We start from the raw sequence: 16,722 nt of genomic DNA, 5'->3' as shown, positions 1-16,722 counted from the left end.
TCTGCTTGTGGTGTATTTTACTTCCTGAGAACCTACCCTCTGAACATACGCATATGGAAATGAAGCAATGTGCTTAACTAGTTAAGTCAACTGAAGGGCAACCCTTTTCTCCTCAGTGCAATTAACGGCCGGCAATTTAGGAGGTAAAAGTACTTGTAAAGTGTTATGCATGTGTAAAGCAAGATAGATCACTATTTACACAACAGCAGCGGGGCCCCACTTCTCTCTCTACCTTTAAGCTAAGTATCTGTGGGATCAATTTAGGCATTTTCTGTAGACCACTTGGTTTAGCTTTGTATTCTAGGACTCTAGAATACATTTAGGAGTAAAAGTCAAACTTTAAAGTCAGCTTTTCATGTACCCTAATTTGGTAAATTACAAATTTAGGAGACTTGATAGATTTCACTTTCTTAAGGTGAAGGTTTTCAAGTGGTAACTTGGAAAGATTTTAAATCTCAGTGTTAAGAGCAATAATGACTAGTCATTTAAGAAGCAAACCATGATTCATCTTTCTCTTGTTTTATTAAAAGACAGTTTTTTGACTGAAATATCTTTTAAGCTTAAGCAATTTTCAAATTGAGTAAGGGTAAAAAGCCTCTTCCCAGATCCAATAAATGGAAATGTTTTCAAGTATGATGACACACTGCCGAATAAGCCTTTAAGTGCCTCTGACGTTTTAACAAGCACTTTCAGAAGAAAGTCCATCACAGAGGGTGAGATGTCTTCTGTCCTAGATAACATCATGAAAACCTTGAGAAAAACCTAGAAAAATGAGTTAAATTCACCAAAAGTTGGCAAACAATGGTAACTTTTGCTTCAAAGATTGTAAATAAACAGATACATCTTTCATTGGGCTTTCAAGCAATATACAACAAAGCATTTACTTAGCAACATCATTTGAAGACAACAATGTATTCTCCTTAGGTTTTAGCTCTTGTAATCCACTACAGGGTTCCCAAAACTTATGCACATTGTGCTTTTCATAGCAAATTTTTAATTAAAGATCATAGCTATTTTCTAAATGAATATCCTTTTATTGAATTTTTCCAATTAAAAATGAAATTTAATTTTACATCTATAATTAGAAACAACACACACAATAGGACTGTACAAATTTAGGTCAAAATAAAAATATATGTATTTGTGGCTTCATAAAACATCATTTACTGAATCTTTAAAGAAAGCAGAAGTAATAGCAATATATGTAAAAGTAATGATTTAATGGCTATAAGCAAGACAAAGCAATAGAATTGTGCTTCTTTTGCAGACTGGAGACAATGAAATGCTTAGCTACAATTTCCCATACAAACATGAAACAATATTCCTATAGAATGAACATCCTCACAAACAACCGATAGATGATGAGCACACACTAAGTTCGACCAAAGCAAAACAGAATGGTGGGGTCACTCATATTTTAAATTCAACATGTTTACTCTTTCAAAATACCTGTAGAAACCCATAATAAATTGCTTCTATTTCCAGACATTACAGAAAAGGCAGATTCCTTTAACTATGAAAACAACTTTTAAATTTGAAATTATTATTTGATGCCACATACACTAAAATAATTGTAAATAAAATGCTTTCCTTCAGCAATCAGCTGGTTGACTTAAAAAATCTACTTTAGAATTCCAGTGATAAACATTATTTAAAAACACATTCTCTTTTAACCAATGGAAAATTAAAACACTATTTCCATTTGCCTTGGTTAAAATTTTTCTTTACTGAAACATTAATTTCGAAAGTATTATTGGAGAAAAGCCAGAACTATGACGATCTGCCATTTGGTTCTAAATGGTAAAGAATTTGAAACTAATCATCAACATTAAAACAAATTCTGTGCTGGTGGTAAGTAAGCCTCAACATGGGGTGCACTATGGGTATCTGCAAAGGTCGAACCAGTTTGGAGAATTTTAACAACTGTTTTTGAATGCATGAAACACAATATTTTTATAGTATTTATAAATATATCATACAATACTGTTTCCTGTTATGTCATATACCAATATGGCATTGTACAACAAGCATAATGCCATCTGATTCTTACAAAAGCGAATCATTTAAACAAGTCAGTAAAATAAACGGTAGTACCCGCTTTTTAGGCATACAGATTGTAAAACTGAAGTTTCCTTTGATCATTTTGCAGAGCAACAGAGAAGTAAAAATCAAACAGGAATTAAAATGGCTAAATATGCAAGAAATTGTTATTCACAGTGACATGGCTACATAGAATGCATTATTCTATGCTTATTCTTTCCATTTGTTGAAGTTCAAGATAAAAAGCACTTGTTTTCTACAGGTCCACAAAACAGCATAAGAACAAGAACAATCAAAGAGAATGTAATGTCGACAATGTTAGTTGAGATTAACAAACTATGGCCCAATGTTTCTACCCACTGCAGAACGTTTCCAAATCCAAACAATGGTCACAGAAGCCATTTCACATCTTTCCTAACACAGAAACAATCTTGCCTGCCTTCCCAGAATCCACTTCTTTACAGAAAGAATCTTTCTTTTCAATTAACATCCATATGATGTATCATCACATATAGTCCATCTTTTATGGCCAAATTTAATGTCACTACAAAAGAAAGCAAACTGGACGATAGTCACATGTATTAGCATCTATAAAGCTGTAATGGATTTGAAGGTATCTAAATCAGGGTTGAAAAATCTTTTCCTTAACAGTCTCAGGATTCAACCAGATGAAGTTGCTGATGACCCATTTATTGATGATTTTCGAGGTCTACTGGCAAAGGAAGATTGGTGGTTACCACTGGGGCTGTTGCTGGTTCCATTCATTGTACTGGAAATGTGAGGGAACTGTGGGTGAGGAGACTGCACTGGAGTAGTGGGGCTGGGCAAACAAGAAGAGGTGGAGGGAATACCTCCTGCTGGGCTGCTGGCCTTGTCACTCCCAGAGTCACTTTCCAGTTCTCCAGTGTTTGGCAGTCCATCTCTCTGGTGACTGATCTTCATTCTTTTACAAGTTGGCCGAACTCTGTATTTCAAAGGAAGTGGGCCATTCTACAAAGTTTAAAGGAAAAAGAAATAATCATTCTCAATTCTTTACATGAATCTGGCCAACACAGGTTAAGGGTAGAGAGCCACTTACTCTTCTCCAGGTATAAATGTAGGCAATGTCCATCAGTGTATAGTAATCCTTTAGAGGTTCCTCTTCATACATGACATCAATCTATTGAAGTACATTTCAGGTATTCAGTGATAAAAAGACAAAGATAAACTCTTATGTTTTTGTCATCTAAACATAATCCAAAATGTTTTTAAAAGCATCTTCACCAGCTATTTTAGGAGAGAGCTTAAACTCTGCCACCAAATGTAAGGTTTCTTTGTATTGCTTTTTAAGGTCCAGGATCAGAACTGGAAACATGTAAACATCTACATAAATGCATGAGGTAGGTACCTGGAAAGTATTGGGTATGTCCATCTTACTCCTGAGAAACTTCCTCAAGTGCATCACGGTCATCGCTGCTGGGCAGCGTAAGTATCTTTTATCATTCACCTAGAAGCACAGTTACAAACATAATTTTCTCCTAATTCCTAACCTTCAGGTAAAAAGAAAGTTTGAATTGCCTAAATATGATTAAAAACAAGTACTAATATCCACACCAAAATGCAACAAAACTCTCAACTAGTTATATTTTGAATTTACTATTGAAAATACTAAATCAACAAATTCCCAACACAACTTGGCCATTTAACAGCATTGTATGAGCCCCAAGTATTGGAAAGGACAACATAGAATGAAGAACCCCAAGTCGCCTTGTGTTCTGTAATGTGGGCATACCTCTTCCTTAGACTTCTCTTTGTTGACCTTCCGATCAGATCTAAGAGACAGACAGTGACTGGTGAGACCAAGCATCTAATAACCACTTTACCATCAAACACATTTCCTGGAGAACTTACCTGCTCTGATCAAAGAATTCAATAGATAAGCTTATTATCTCATCATCAGTTATAATTCGCTTATCTTCATCTGCAACTTCTCCTCTGTCTTCATTAGAGCCATTGGCAGCTATAAAGACATTTAGAAATTCGATTTTAAAAAACTGAATATTTTGCATATAAAAAGATAGAAGGGATAATTTTGAGTAGACACAATAAATTACTAAATAGGTTTTCTTCCCCAAATAAAATATCTTTTGTCCCACAAAAGTTTACCATCAGCTGAAGGATGAGCTGCATAAAAATCCCTCCTTCTCTTCATTTCATCTGAAAGGTATGAGAAGGGGAATACAGAAATTTGGTCCAACAGGTAACACCAACCGTTTTTTAAAATTCATTTAATTAAGTTACTCACTTTTGAAAAGCCCTGGAACTAGTTTGTATACAATATCTTGAAGAGTTTTATCTGACCTGAAAATGGAAGAATCAATTAATATGGCAAAACTAGAAATGTTCTTAAGTTTTAGGTATTTTTGGTGTTTTGGTTATTTTACTATTGTGATACAGTGTAAAAGTACACTGATAAGAAAAACAGTGAGGTCTCTATAGTAGTTCTTCAAATCAGCTGGTCCTTTATATTTAATAATTAGTTCTTCACATTCATTGAGTCAAGGGAACTGGGCCTTTCATGTAACTAACTTCACTAATAAGATACAGAAAATAGAGAAGCATTGAGAAATTATTCTTGTCTGTCATTACGTCAATAAAGCAATGCACAAACAAGGGCAACTAATTCAGTTTTAAAGGACAGAAAAGACACCTTATAACACTGGATGATACTGCTGAGCTTTGTCTAAACATAGTCATCATTAAGATGGCAAGAAATTAAAGTTCTATCCCCTATAAATCACACATGTCACATTAAGACTCAAGAATAAATATCCTTCAAAGCAAAACCAGGGATGCCTTCACCACTTGTGAATTATGCAATTCCACTAACAACTACCACCAAGAAATGTCAGCATTTCCCTACCTTATATTCAGTAGTGGTCTAGTTTTGTGAACTTGGACATCACAGATAGGACAGTACTTGCTGGTCTCCAAGTAACGCACAATACATGTTTTACAGACTAGAAAGAGGAACATAAAAAGGTTTTGTAAGTTTACAAAGTAGAGGTTCAAGTATTAACAGTATCAGAACTTAAAATTCAAGGATGGGAAATGACAAGGGTATTTCTCAAAGTAAAAAGTGAAACCAGTCAATACCCTGAACACTACATACTGCCTAATTGTAACAAAATCAGTAACAAATCACTATATGTAAAAGAAAGAAAGTCCCACAACTGTGTACTAACATCTGAGGATGAGCTGTGAACTACACAGACACAAGACGACGACAGTGCACTTACAGGAATGTAGACATTCTATTATGGTAGTGGCATCAATGAAGTACCCTCCACACAGTACACACATTAGGTGAGGATTTAGCTCGGTGATCTTGATTCTGGTTGTTCGATGCATTTCTGCCTGATAAAAGATCCTGCAAGACACAAAAATATTGGCTGTAATTCAAAGAAAGAGAATCAAGATTATCTCCACAACTCTTAAGTAACTGTATACCCTGAAACACTGGGTAGTTCATAAAACTCGTTTAACACTGTACAGCTGGACTCTCCAAACGTTTCCACAGAAGGAATTTACTAATGAGATCAGAATAACCTCCACTGAAATGGTGTAAAAGGATCCAACTAAATTTACTCCTGGCCTTTCAGGTCATTTCAGGAGTGAGATGAAAAGGTCTGGGGTGGGGGCTGGGAGCTGAGTGGATTCAGGTCTCTTTCTTCCATTTGTCCTCCAACTCCTCAGACACCACGCAACTCTTCGGACACCATGCAGCCCCCGCAGATATTTACCAGCCACTAGGGCTTGATCTAAGTCTCCGAATTTACTGTGGAATTTCCTGCAGGTCCTCCAGTCAAAAACTTCGGGATATTTTAGACAGCTCAAGCAACTAGGACCTGGCAGGGCTCAGGCCCCACACAAAGAGAAAGCGCTCGGTGCTGCATCCCTGGCATTTCCGGACTGGGTGCACAGGACAGAAGCACCTCGTGGGCCTCCGCTGAGGCCTGGGCGCCGAGGACACGGGCGGGATGTGAGGGGCGGATCCCGAGGTGCCCCAGGCTAGGTCTTGCTCCGGATTCGGAACTCGCCTCTGTTGGGGTTTCCATAGCAACTTACACTTACACTTGGCATCCGGCCACCGCTGCAACTCTGCGAGGAGCTGGCCAAGCCGAGCCTCTGCGGGCGTGCGGGGTGGCGGGCGCGGGGGAGGGGAGGGGCGGGGTTGTAGGGTGCGGATCTTCGGGTGACCGCCACCGCAGTCCCAGCCCCAAAGAGCGTGCACCGGCCATTCCAAACACTCTCCGGGTCTCTTCCACATCCATTGGGAGGGAAGAGCTACTTTCTTATCTTGCCCTTTTTCTGTCCGTCCTGTTAGCAATCGCTTCGTCAAAAATTTCACTTAGAGATCTTTTGAGAATTGCCAACTGTGCACTTAGCCCCAACCCGGCAAGGCTCGAGTTGCAGAGACGGTTATTGAACTGAACCTCTAAGGCTCCCTACTCTAATAAGTCCTCCAGTAGATTAGATGAGCCATGCAAAGTTTTTGGAAGGGCTAAATACTGAAATCTGTTTTACAAGGGCAGAAGGAGGGGCAAACTTCCATTTGAATAGACTACCCTGGAAGCAAGAAAAACTACTTTAGTGGGCAGGATCGTGACAACATGTAAAAAAGCCATGTGACCAGCCCATTCCCAAAGCTAAATGCAGAGTAAAGCTTGGGCACGGAGAAACAAATGTCATTTTCTCATCTAACTTCCATACAATACTCACAAGATGAAATGATAATCCAAACAGATACATTTTTAGAAAACTCACAGTTGAGAACTGTCAGCAATACCACACCAGAAAGTAATCAGGGAAGTCAATTACCTAGTGTACTGCTGTGGGATGTAGCTTCAATTACTACCCTTTCATTCACTACAGACTTCTAACAGGGCGGCTGACCCTCTACACCTGACTGAAATACATCCTCAAAGCTGTCTGCAATGGAAGTCTAGGAACTTGCATAATTTGTAGTAAAATGCACCGGGGGCTTTAATTTTAAGTACATTTTCATACAGACGAGGGAAATAACAACTAGCATACCCCAAATGGCTGGAAATTACAGCAATGAGTACTAAAAGATGGCCCAAACACAAAACAAGCTGCTCTGTGGATGTGGCTCAGTGGCAGCCAGTGACTTCAATCAGAGCATCTTTGATGACTTGTTTAGAATACTGTCAACAAATAGCATCAACCTAAGTAGAGTAGTAGAGGAGGTGTGGATGGAATCATGTCTCCAAAGAGCAAGATCCAAATTCAACTCTACTTAGTGATTAAAGACCACCCTGCCTGCTGCTTCAAGGAACTCTCCTGGTGAGACCACAGGTTCTTTCCTAGAAAGATGGTCAGTGAAGTTGATACTCTGCCTATGAAAGAAACCATATCCTACTCATACCAGTCATCATAAAGTTCACCAAAGGGCCCTGCCTTCTCCCTCTGTATTACAGAAGGCACATTCTATCACATAAGTGCAAATACTAACTCAAAACAACAGTCAAGCCTCAACAGAAGGTGATCACTAGATATCTTTGAACACTTCAGTTGCATGCACTTGACTAAACCTCTCAAATTCACCTTAAATTGGAATTCATGCAACTCTCCTACCTCAGTTGAAAATAATTTGGCCCCATTTCCTATAACCATTATAACCTAGAATGCTAATCAATTATCACTTTGTTATTAATACAAACATCAATTCTTCATCATTTTGTCCTATTGGATAGTACTGGCAACCTAATAAAGACTTTCTGGAATGCTTAGTAAAACTTAAACAATCTCTTGCACCACAGAAACTGCCTGTAGTAAGCTAGTAAAAACACAAGCATATAACGTTGAAAATACTCAATAGTTAAAACATGCCTTTATAGCTTACTCAGTTGAAGCTGTCAGCTTTTAGTTGGAGGCCTAACACCAGTAAGGTCCAAATGACGGAAAACAGAAGCAAGCTCTTATGTTAACAATCAGCTTGACGACTGCAACCTAAGAAATGCAAATGAACTCCATAATCCCTTTGGGGGCTCACTGCTCAAATGCGAGTATGGGTAAAGTTGGGGGTGACTTGACTCATGGGGAGAACTTTGCCTATTTGGACACTTAACATACATCCAAGAGCTCAATGATAGAGTATTAATGGACTTATCAAATACATCTAAATGCTTGCTTGCCTTACAGAAGTGTGTATGTGACTGTATTTGAGTGTCTACACATGCATACACAATCTTTTACATAGCTTTAAAGATATTATTACAAGAGTATAATTTGCCCTGGTAGGTTACTTCAAATACTGCACTTTTGTAGGAGATATATGGAAATGAACTGGGCTTAAAAAAATTGTAATTTTACTTAAGAAAAAGAATCAACCTCTGAAAAATCCTCCTTAATCTGTCACTATTCTATTTAAAACCCAAATGTTACTACATAGTCTCACAACTTGGTTACACACATACCGTCAACAATTTACATCCTTTAGTATCAAGTCTTTACTACGTTTTACAACGTGTTTCCAAAGGTTGTTGCGGGGGGGGGGGGGTGTTTCCCTATAAAAATAGGCTGAGCTAACATCATACATCTGCATTTGGGTAAATATGCCTGGAATTTTTGCCTACTTTAAGGGAAGGGGTTAACACTCAATTCTCTTTCAGATATTGAACCGTGACCACTAAGCCCACCAAATCCTTTTATTGCAATTGGGAATGATCAAAGTCTCTCTCCTTGTTTATTTCCAATTATTAACTGTAAAGCTCTGGGGAAAAGATCATGCTCCAGCGCTGTCAAGTCCAAATGACTACGTAAACATAAGTAATCAATGCGTTAGTACTCCTTCCCCAAAGCATCCCCTTACTACATGACCTATGCTGACATTTAGCGAAATCTATAAAACGTAGTGGACCTGAGTCACGAGTCTCTGCGCATCCCACAGAATGGGGGAAAGTTGTAGTGTCTTCGAAGGAAAAGAAGGAAAAGGGGGGGAAAGAAGTGGACAGAGAAAGGGAGCCTTCAGCAAGGCTAACGACCAGTCACCGTCTTCACGACAAAACAAAGCTCTAAATTTGAAATGCCCACCTCCTGGAGAGCTCGCCCCAAGTACGCATGGAACCCCTACCCAAGACTCCCAACAAATACCACCTTGAAAACTTTACCCTTTCCAACACAAATGCACAAGACCTTGGAAACAACCGGGAACCGCCATCTTACCAACCATCCAATTTCACACAAGTGTCCCTCCAACTTAAGTTAATAACATTTTTGTCCGGGCTCCCCCCAGCCTAACACCCACCTCGTCGGGATCGCTGCCCCCCACAGTACCCGTCCCTATAAAATGGGGGCGTTCCCTGGAGGTTCAAAGACCTCCAGAGCCCTTTCTTCGGGAGAGGAGGGAAGCCACTGGACCCAGGCAGCGCCCGATCTCGGGATCCCGTCCCCATTTCAGCCAAGTCTACCTCTCAACAAAGGGCGCAGCGGCCGCGGGAGCCGCGCAGGCTGAAGACACAAGTGCCGCTCTCGGGGACCATGTGCGGCGCGAGGGTGCCGGGGGGCGCTCGGGGGAGCGGGGAACTAAAACGTGGGGCGGCGCGGCGCGAGCGGGCGCGGGCGGCGGCTGGAGCGGCTGGAGCGCGGCCGGGCGGCGCTGGTCCGGGCTGCGGGGCGTCCGGCGCCGCGGGAGGTGGCGGGCGCGCGGGCGCGGGCGCGGGGCGCGGGCCGGTTGCCCACGCTGTCAGCTCCGCCGCCCCCCCCCCCCACCGCCCCGACCCCCACCAGTCCCCGGCCACGGCCCGCCGGCGCCTCGCCTCCTACGTACCCGGAAAGAGCGGCCGGCGCGAGGCGATCGGAGCGGGCGGAAAAGACAATGAAAGTTAAAAGTCGTTCAGCAGAAAATGAATGCGAGCCAAGCGGCCATCTTGGAGCGAGCTGCCGCCGCCGCTGTCAATGGGCACCGAGCGCGGCCGAGAGCAGCCGCGGCCGCCGCGCTCGGCTCATGCCGCTCCCCCGCCGGCCTCCTGCTCGCGCGCTGCGGCCTCCTCCTCCCGCGCGGCCTCCTCCTCCGCCTCCGCGCGGCCTCCGCCGCCGCCTCCTCAGGGCCTCTCCTCCTCCTCGGCGCAGCCGCCGCCTCCCGGCCGCGCTCGGGGGAGGGCGCGCGGAGGGGCCGAGCCGTATTATTCTGCGGGGCTGGGAGGTGTTGCTAAGCCGGCGCGGGGCTCCCTCGCCAACCTCCCCATTGTCTCGCCCGGTCTCTGCCTTTAATAGTACGATTATTATTTCAGACTCGCGTGGGGGAGGCGGGCGGGCGGGCGGGCGGGCGGGGGGCGCCGAGTGTGCGTGCGGGCGGGGAGGCGGGGGAGGGGAGGAAGGACGAGGAGGGGGAGGGGAGGGTGGAAAAAAATGCACCGCTGAAGGCAGAGTGGAAACTGACACCGGCTCCAAAATGGCTCGGAGTCCGCCCGCCCCCTCCCCCCGCCCCCCGCCGGGTCACGTGCTCCCCTCATTCCTTAAGGGCGGCCTGGGAATTAGTGTCGGTGTAGTCGGGCCCGTGGCCGCCCCCTCCCCTGCGCGCCGCGCGCCCAGCCCCCTCCCCTCGCTGCGCGCCGCGGCCGCGGCGGTGGCGGCGGCGGCGGCATTTCTCCACAGCGCCACACGCCGCCCGCTCGGCGCGGCCCGCTCGGCCCCGCACGCCGCCCCGCCCCCCACCATGTCTCCCGCTCGCGGCGCACACGTCCGCGGGGCCCGCCGCCGGGGGCGCCCGGCCGCTGCCCCCGCTCGGCCCCGCGGAACCTGCGCCGAGTCAGGCCCGCGGAAACAACAGCGGCCGCCCCGCCCGCTGGTGGCCGGGAAGAGGCGCGCGCGGGCAGCAGCAGCCGGGCTGGCCCCGTGCGCAGGGGCGGGCGGGCGGGCGGGCGCAGGTAACGGGCCGCCCCGGCTGCCAGCGCGGCTCCCCGCACACCTTTCCCGCGGCGCTTAGCGCCCCGGGCACCGCAGGCGTCCCGAGCCAGCGCCAGTGGGATCTGCTTCGCACGCACGGTCGTCATTCACACACAAACTCCAAACAGAATACCGCCCTTCTTGTGGGAACACCACCTTATTTATTCAGGGTACGAGACTTTGATAGGGCTTGAGAACGCTCAAAAAGAGGGGATGCATGCTTTAATACTGAAAATTCAAATGCTTAAGAGTTTTCCTCTTAACCATTTCACATGTGTAAAAAAGTGTCAAAAATAGATGTGTGGCGTAACTTCAAAAGGACGCTCTTTTTCTCCTGAAAATGACATCCAGCTCGCATGGTCCTGCAGGAGGCAAGGCGCGTCTGGTTTTCCTCTAGGCTCCTGGGGTCCCAAGTTACAACTGAGTTGCTCTTTCCAGGCTTTTTGAAGCATCCTTAAGTTTCCCCACCAAATCCTAAAAGATGTACAGCTCATGTCACAATTTTAGGATACAAGTAAAGAAGCACCCAACTTGGAGGCAGCTGCAAGAAAAAAGTCGGAAGAACACCTAACGAGTCTAAAATTAAAGGTGGTTTTAACCGTTGGCAAATGACTATCAAAAGAAGCGCTTCCCTTACAGGATCTTGTCTTTGAATCAACTATTCAAGTTCTAATTAAAGGAGAATTTCTCACAGAATTTTTGCAGGCGGAGAATATCTAAATTATGTCCACAACTTCTCTAAGGAAGGTTATTATTTACACACATTTTCTAACTTTTTTAAGTGTCATTATTATTTACACTGAAATGACTGCAGATGTCTCTGGAACATTCAATTTCATCCAAATTTTCAGGGATGATCTTCATTTTATTTAATTGGCAAGAAATAAATTCGTTGCCATATCCATCAATCAACGAAAATTTCAATTCTTCAGCTTTACACTGATAATATAAACAGTTTTAAGAACTTATGTGACTTTCCCTTTATAGAGTAATTTAAAAACTACTGCTTAAAAATACAACTTCGGAAGTTTAATTTGTGAAAGGCATTTTTAAATCTTTGCTCTTACTTTTGCCCAGTTTTACTGAATCAGATGCATGACAAATTGAAGGAAAGTGTACTGGATACAACATTTTAGAAGTATGTTTTAAATAGAACAGCAAATACAGGCTACTGGAAATCTTCCTATCTTACTTTGAAAAGTGAAGTCTATGTTAAATTTCTGCCACTCTCCTTTGCCAGTAAGTCCTGAAGCATCATTCATTATCTAATGACAGGCAGATAGACAGCAGCTCTAAACAGAAAGGAGCATACTCAAAGAGCCCCATACTGTACCTGTAACTCTTCCATGCTGCAGCTAAAACTAATCTCTGGGGAGGACCTGGAATCACTGTTCTATGGAAGAAAAAATGCTGTTTATTTAAATCAAGGAAATGACAATTTCTGTTACACATTTTATTTTTAGACAAGGATCTATACCTACCTCTACATTTAAGGTCACCAAATATCCAGGTCGGTACATCTTGTGAAGTTGATTGGTCTAGAACAACACAAAACACCAGTCTTTAACCTAATTTAAAAGTTCCCTAAACCCCTCTATAGAGAGTTTGTTAAACTTTACCTTTATCTGATATTCCAAGCGCCAAGAAACATCAGTTATATGAGGGAGAGACCTGCCTATACTGAAAGACAAGGATAATTTTGTAATGTCTACAGAAAACTTTCAGTATCTGCTAAATGATGTCCTTCTCTCCTCCACCCACTTCATCCCACTCTGAACTTAAGGTACTGTTGAACTTCATCTTCAAAAGAGTAAAAGCATCTAAGATGAAGTCAGGTTCCACCTTTAAAAACATTAGCTTAACTTCAATTGTTCCCCATGCCCTTTGGCCCCTTTATTTTGGGTCAGGATCCCAGGATTTTGGGTCGTGTTTTGTTTCACACCAGCACACTCCATTCATTACCCACAAGTGAGAAGTGCCCCAGCTTGACACCTAATACAGTACCTACCTTCCCAGTAGGATTTCAAGAGAATTCTTATTATTCTGGGGAGGGGGAAAAAAAAAGAAGAAAACACATTTTTGCAAACAGAACGGGGGAAAGGGGACTAATTGTTAATTTAAAAGTTTAAAGTAAGTAACCTGATACTCCGTACAAAATATTTCTATTCGATCTTGGTCAAATTTACAGTCTTCGAGATGAGTGCTGGAGGGGTGGGAAAACAAACCAAGGTTTAGTCTCCGTCTTTAAGGACTGAAATTACAATCACAAAGATACCACTTAACAATCCATGGGCGTTTAGTTAGAGCCTGTACCTTAGAGTAGCTTTGTCAAGTCCGTGCTTCCCTGCCTCCAGAATGCAAGTTGCAGCTGCCGCATGACAATGCTTTAAGACCACTGGGTCGATATGTTTCAGGCCTGGGTGATCTAAAATAAATTAATTGCTAATGATTACAGATTCTCTAGACCCCCTGTTCCGAAGAGGGATATTTTGGTTTGGGTAAAACTTCCTTTCAAAAAACATAACAAAAATTTAAGTGTCAATGAATGAGATGAACAAGGTCAACTGCAAAACAATAAAGAGACTAATACATCAATAATCTGCTGTCAATCTCTCTTCAATTACCTTCTTTTATTTTGTCTTAATATTTTTAAATATACCAGGCCTCAGAGAAAAGGGGGCAGTGGTTGCTGGGCCGACTGGAAGCAAGGGAGAAACTGAAAGTGGCTTACACAGTGTAAATTTCAAAATGAACAACTTTGAAAAAATGACATTTTAGAGTAATTGGTTCCGTGGACATAAATACACCAAGGAAGCTTGACGAGAGGGCATACACTAGAATATACAACAGAAGTTTCAAAATCGCACTGTTTACACACACACACACACACACACACACACACACACACACACGCACACACCGCTCCGAGATTAACCCAGGTGGTGGTTACTATTTTTTGCTTGAAGACCAGCTTCCACTTTCATACTTTTTGTCCCAGAGTCTAGTATGAAACCGGGGGTGAGGGGTTGGGGGCGGGGGACGCACACAACCAAAGAGATCTGAATTGTGTTGATACATTTAAGGAAATAACCTAGACGTGATCTGTCTTGAAGTACGCTCTTAATCCATAATGCCAACTGCATTCTGCGACCAGACATTTAAAACTGTCTCTCTTCCTGGTAACCGCTGCAGAACAAAACATTATGCGCCCTACTCGAAGGTTCTGGGAGAAGAACCTGGATTTAACACACAGAACTACGGTGTTGGAGTGATCACGGGATCCGGAGGTGTTCTCTAGGGTGGAAAATGTCAATGCTATTTGACCCAGCTGAAACAGACCCTTTTCAACCCCCTCGAGCCCAGCCGAGAGAGCATGAATCACAGGACCTCCCCAGTTGAAGTCCAAGTGTCAAAACAGCCGCAGCCTCCGAGAAGGCTGAAAACCCCACACATTTAGGCCACAAACAAGACTTGAACGCGGCTTTACAAAGGAACAAAGAGACTGGCAGGGGAACCAGGCCAGGAGCGTGGAGCTGGCCGCTTGCAGGTGCCCTGCAGGGGCTGAACGGCGCTCGGGGGCCCGCTCGGGTCCCCACACTCGGGCCGAGCGCTGGGCGAAGCCCGGGGACTTGCCCGGGCCGGGGCTGTGCCCACGGCGCCGGGCTGGCGGCTCTGCCGGGCGCCCCTCCGCCCAGGCCACGGCGGCGAGCGAGCCGCTTACCTAGCGCGGCCTCGTCCGCCCGGGCGTCCAGCAGGCTCTGGAAAGCCGCCCGGAGGAGAAGCGCGAAGGCGTTGGAGTCAAAGGAGCCGGGATCCGCCAGCGTCTGGATGCCTCTCTGCACATACTCCGAGAGCTCCATTGTGAGCGCGCCGTGACCTTCGACATGCGCACCACGTGACTCCCCGACGCGCGCCCAGCTGATCGGTCGCGCGCGCCCGCGGCCCGGGCGGCTCGGGGAGGTTCGGCGACGGCTCGGGACGGTTCGGGGAGGTTCGGGCCGCGGCTCGGGGAGGTTCGGGAAGGTTCGGGCAAAGCTCGGGCGGCGGCTGGGCCTCTCGGCCTCGGCCGCCCTGCGGGCCTTGCGCGGAGCGCCCCGGCCTTTCCTACTCTCTTGGTGCCGCTGGCCTCGGCCTCGGCGGCCGCAGTCGCCCATTGGATGCGCTTGGCGCTCACCTGGGACCGCACCCGCTCTGTCCCCACCGGGCCCGGTGCCGAGAGGCGCGGGAATCCCTCCGCCGCCCGTGCGGCGGGAAGCTGGGCTTCGGGACGGCGGGAGGCTGCGTGCGTGCCAGCCTAACCCGCAGCGCTGCCCTTTTGTGAAGCTGTAGACGGCGAAATGCACCAGTTTCCCCTTGTCTTTGTCACCTCAGGAATAAGGCAGTAGATCCCCGCGTTGTGTGCACGGAGACACAGGCATAAAGAGCAGGGGGGGTGCGCGCGCCGGACTTAACAATTGGGAGATTAATAAATTATTCATGAACATATTTGACAGGATTATTAAAATTTTTATATGCTACTGCAAATAAATACCTTTCAAAAGCGCTCTGTGATATACATTCTGTGCTCCCAAACTCATTACGTCCGTGGCTTTAATTACTCAATCAACAGAGTCTTCAGAAATATATATGAGATAGTTATCTTAGGAAAGTTCGGTTAGGAATGGCAGGATCTTTAGTAGAAATGAATTACTTTTTCAGATACCCATAACTTCAAAGACAAATCCTGTGTAAAGTTTAACTTCCCCTTTTTTTTTACTCCGAAGGTGGTTTAGGAGAACAAGAATAATAGTTCTTCGTAAAGAAAACCGCGAAGTAAGATACATTAGACATTTTTTTTAAATCAAGAGAGTTTGAAAACTTAAAAAAAAAAAAAAAAGAAGAAGGAAAGAAAGAAGAAGCAGAAGAAGAAAATTCCAGTTCTTGAAGGCTGAGGGAAAGGGCCATGGAACAAGAAATGTGTTTTACTCTTCCGGAGCGATAATACGTAACGCCAGATTCAACACGAAATACTCTTGTTTGCCCTAATTTAGGTGCCTGTTTGTGGGGGGAAGGTTGTTATTAATGAATAAAGTCAATATGCCACGTTACACCGACGTGTGGACGGTACCCCTCTTCACAGTAACAGGACGCGAATGGAATGTTTCCCCCTCCAACAAGTTGAATAGCGCTGCTCAGCGAGCTTTGAAAAGCACGTGCTGTCCTTCTCTAGGTGAGAACACAGCAGCAGGAAAGGCTTAGAGGTCTCCTTAGGGCTTTAGGGAACAAATACCCATTAATTATGCTCTTTTTTTCTTTCCATTTCTCTATTTCTTTTTAAATTCTGAACCCCCATAAAATGACAGTTGAAAAATTTCAAGATACTTATTTTACAGGACAGAACCATCTACATGTTAATTTTAACAACACCCAAACACTGTGTTTATTATATATTTTATGACCACTGAGTGTTACCACTCAAATAGAATTTGAGTTGATAACTCTGATCAAACTTTAGTATCAAAAATGGAAAGATTAATGTGTGAGCATGGGCTTTTGAAATGCAGTTTTAAAAAAGAATAGTGAGCAAGTGGTAGTGAGTTAGTTTATCTTCATAAAAGCTAAGAAATTCACAATGGTTGTTTTTTCCTATAGCCCTCACATTACTGTCTTGTCCATGTGTCAGTAGTGGGAGGATATGTGTCTCTTCTGTCTAAATATATTCATATGTTAGGCCCCCAAAATGGGTACATTTCC

At 44.4% G+C, this 16,722-nt stretch overlaps 2 protein-coding genes across 8 annotated transcripts; both read right to left on the bottom strand.

Annotated features, from left to right (window-relative positions):
* Positions 1 to 503: 503 nt before the first annotated feature.
* Bmi1 (BMI1 proto-oncogene, polycomb ring finger) lies at positions 504 to 9,997 on the bottom strand. Of its 6 annotated transcripts, none has more exons than XM_059263647.1 (11): positions 5,823 to 5,971; positions 5,319 to 5,449; positions 4,943 to 5,039; positions 4,325 to 4,380; positions 4,186 to 4,236; positions 3,931 to 4,039; positions 3,812 to 3,851; positions 3,428 to 3,526; positions 3,119 to 3,199; positions 2,892 to 3,030; positions 504 to 762 (listed from the first exon to the last, which is right to left on the bottom strand). In XM_059263647.1, exons 2-11 carry the CDS (start codon positions 5,428 to 5,430, stop codon positions 731 to 733), a joined length of 816 nt encoding a protein of 271 aa, XP_059119630.1. In that variant the 5' UTR covers positions 5,431 to 5,449; positions 5,823 to 5,971; the 3' UTR covers positions 504 to 730. The 6 variants fall into 6 exon arrangements, with proteins under 6 accessions (XP_059119630.1, XP_059119627.1, XP_059119628.1 ...); XM_059263648.1 differs by lacking the exon at positions 504 to 762 and adding an exon at positions 2,710 to 2,809; XM_059263644.1 differs by lacking the exon at positions 5,823 to 5,971 and adding an exon at positions 9,872 to 9,997 and having other exon boundaries at positions 504 to 3,030.
* Positions 9,998 to 11,127: 1,130 nt separating this feature from the next.
* Positions 11,128 to 14,913, bottom strand: Commd3 (COMM domain containing 3). 2 transcript variants are annotated; one of them, XM_059263649.1, is made up of 8 exons: positions 14,711 to 14,907; positions 13,303 to 13,414; positions 13,129 to 13,192; positions 12,998 to 13,032; positions 12,609 to 12,669; positions 12,471 to 12,527; positions 12,323 to 12,382; positions 11,128 to 11,463 (listed from the first exon to the last, which is right to left on the bottom strand). In XM_059263649.1, exons 1-8 carry the CDS (start codon positions 14,847 to 14,849, stop codon positions 11,404 to 11,406), a joined length of 588 nt encoding a protein of 195 aa, XP_059119632.1. In that variant the 5' UTR covers positions 14,850 to 14,907; the 3' UTR covers positions 11,128 to 11,403. The 2 variants fall into 2 exon arrangements, with proteins under 2 accessions (XP_059119632.1, XP_059119633.1); XM_059263650.1 differs by having other exon boundaries at positions 11,418 to 11,530; positions 14,711 to 14,913.
* Positions 14,914 to 16,722: the final 1,809 nt, after the last annotated feature.

The sequence above is a fragment of the Peromyscus eremicus genome, chromosome 5 (assembly GCF_949786415.1).
Source record: "Peromyscus eremicus chromosome 5, PerEre_H2_v1, whole genome shotgun sequence".
Lineage (NCBI taxonomy): Eukaryota > Metazoa > Chordata > Mammalia > Rodentia > Cricetidae > Peromyscus > Peromyscus eremicus.
Note: the sequence above shows the minus strand (reverse complement) of the source record. Positions and strands in the feature narration are given on the sequence as shown.

Coding starts and splice junctions, on each gene's coding strand:
- Commd3 (XM_059263649.1), bottom strand. CDS start 14,849: ATGGAGCTCTCGGAGTATGTGCAGAGAGGCATCCAGACGCTGGCGGAT. Junction 13,033..13,128: donor TATTTTGTACGGAGTATCAG/GTTACTTACTTT, acceptor CCCCCTCCCCAG/AATAATAAGAATTCTCTTGA. Junction 12,670..12,997: donor CTTGAAATCCTACTGGGAAG/GTAGGTACTGTA, acceptor CTTGTCTTTCAG/TATAGGCAGGTCTCTCCCTC.
- Bmi1 (XM_059263644.1), bottom strand. CDS start 5,430: ATGCATCGAACAACCAGAATCAAGATCACCGAGCTAAATCCTCACCTA. Junction 4,237..4,324: donor AGTTCCAGGGCTTTTCAAAA/GTGAGTAACTTA, acceptor CATACCTTTCAG/ATGAAATGAAGAGAAGGAGG. Junction 4,040..4,185: donor AGCTCATCCTTCAGCTGATG/GTAAACTTTTGT, acceptor ATGTCTTTATAG/CTGCCAATGGCTCTAATGAA.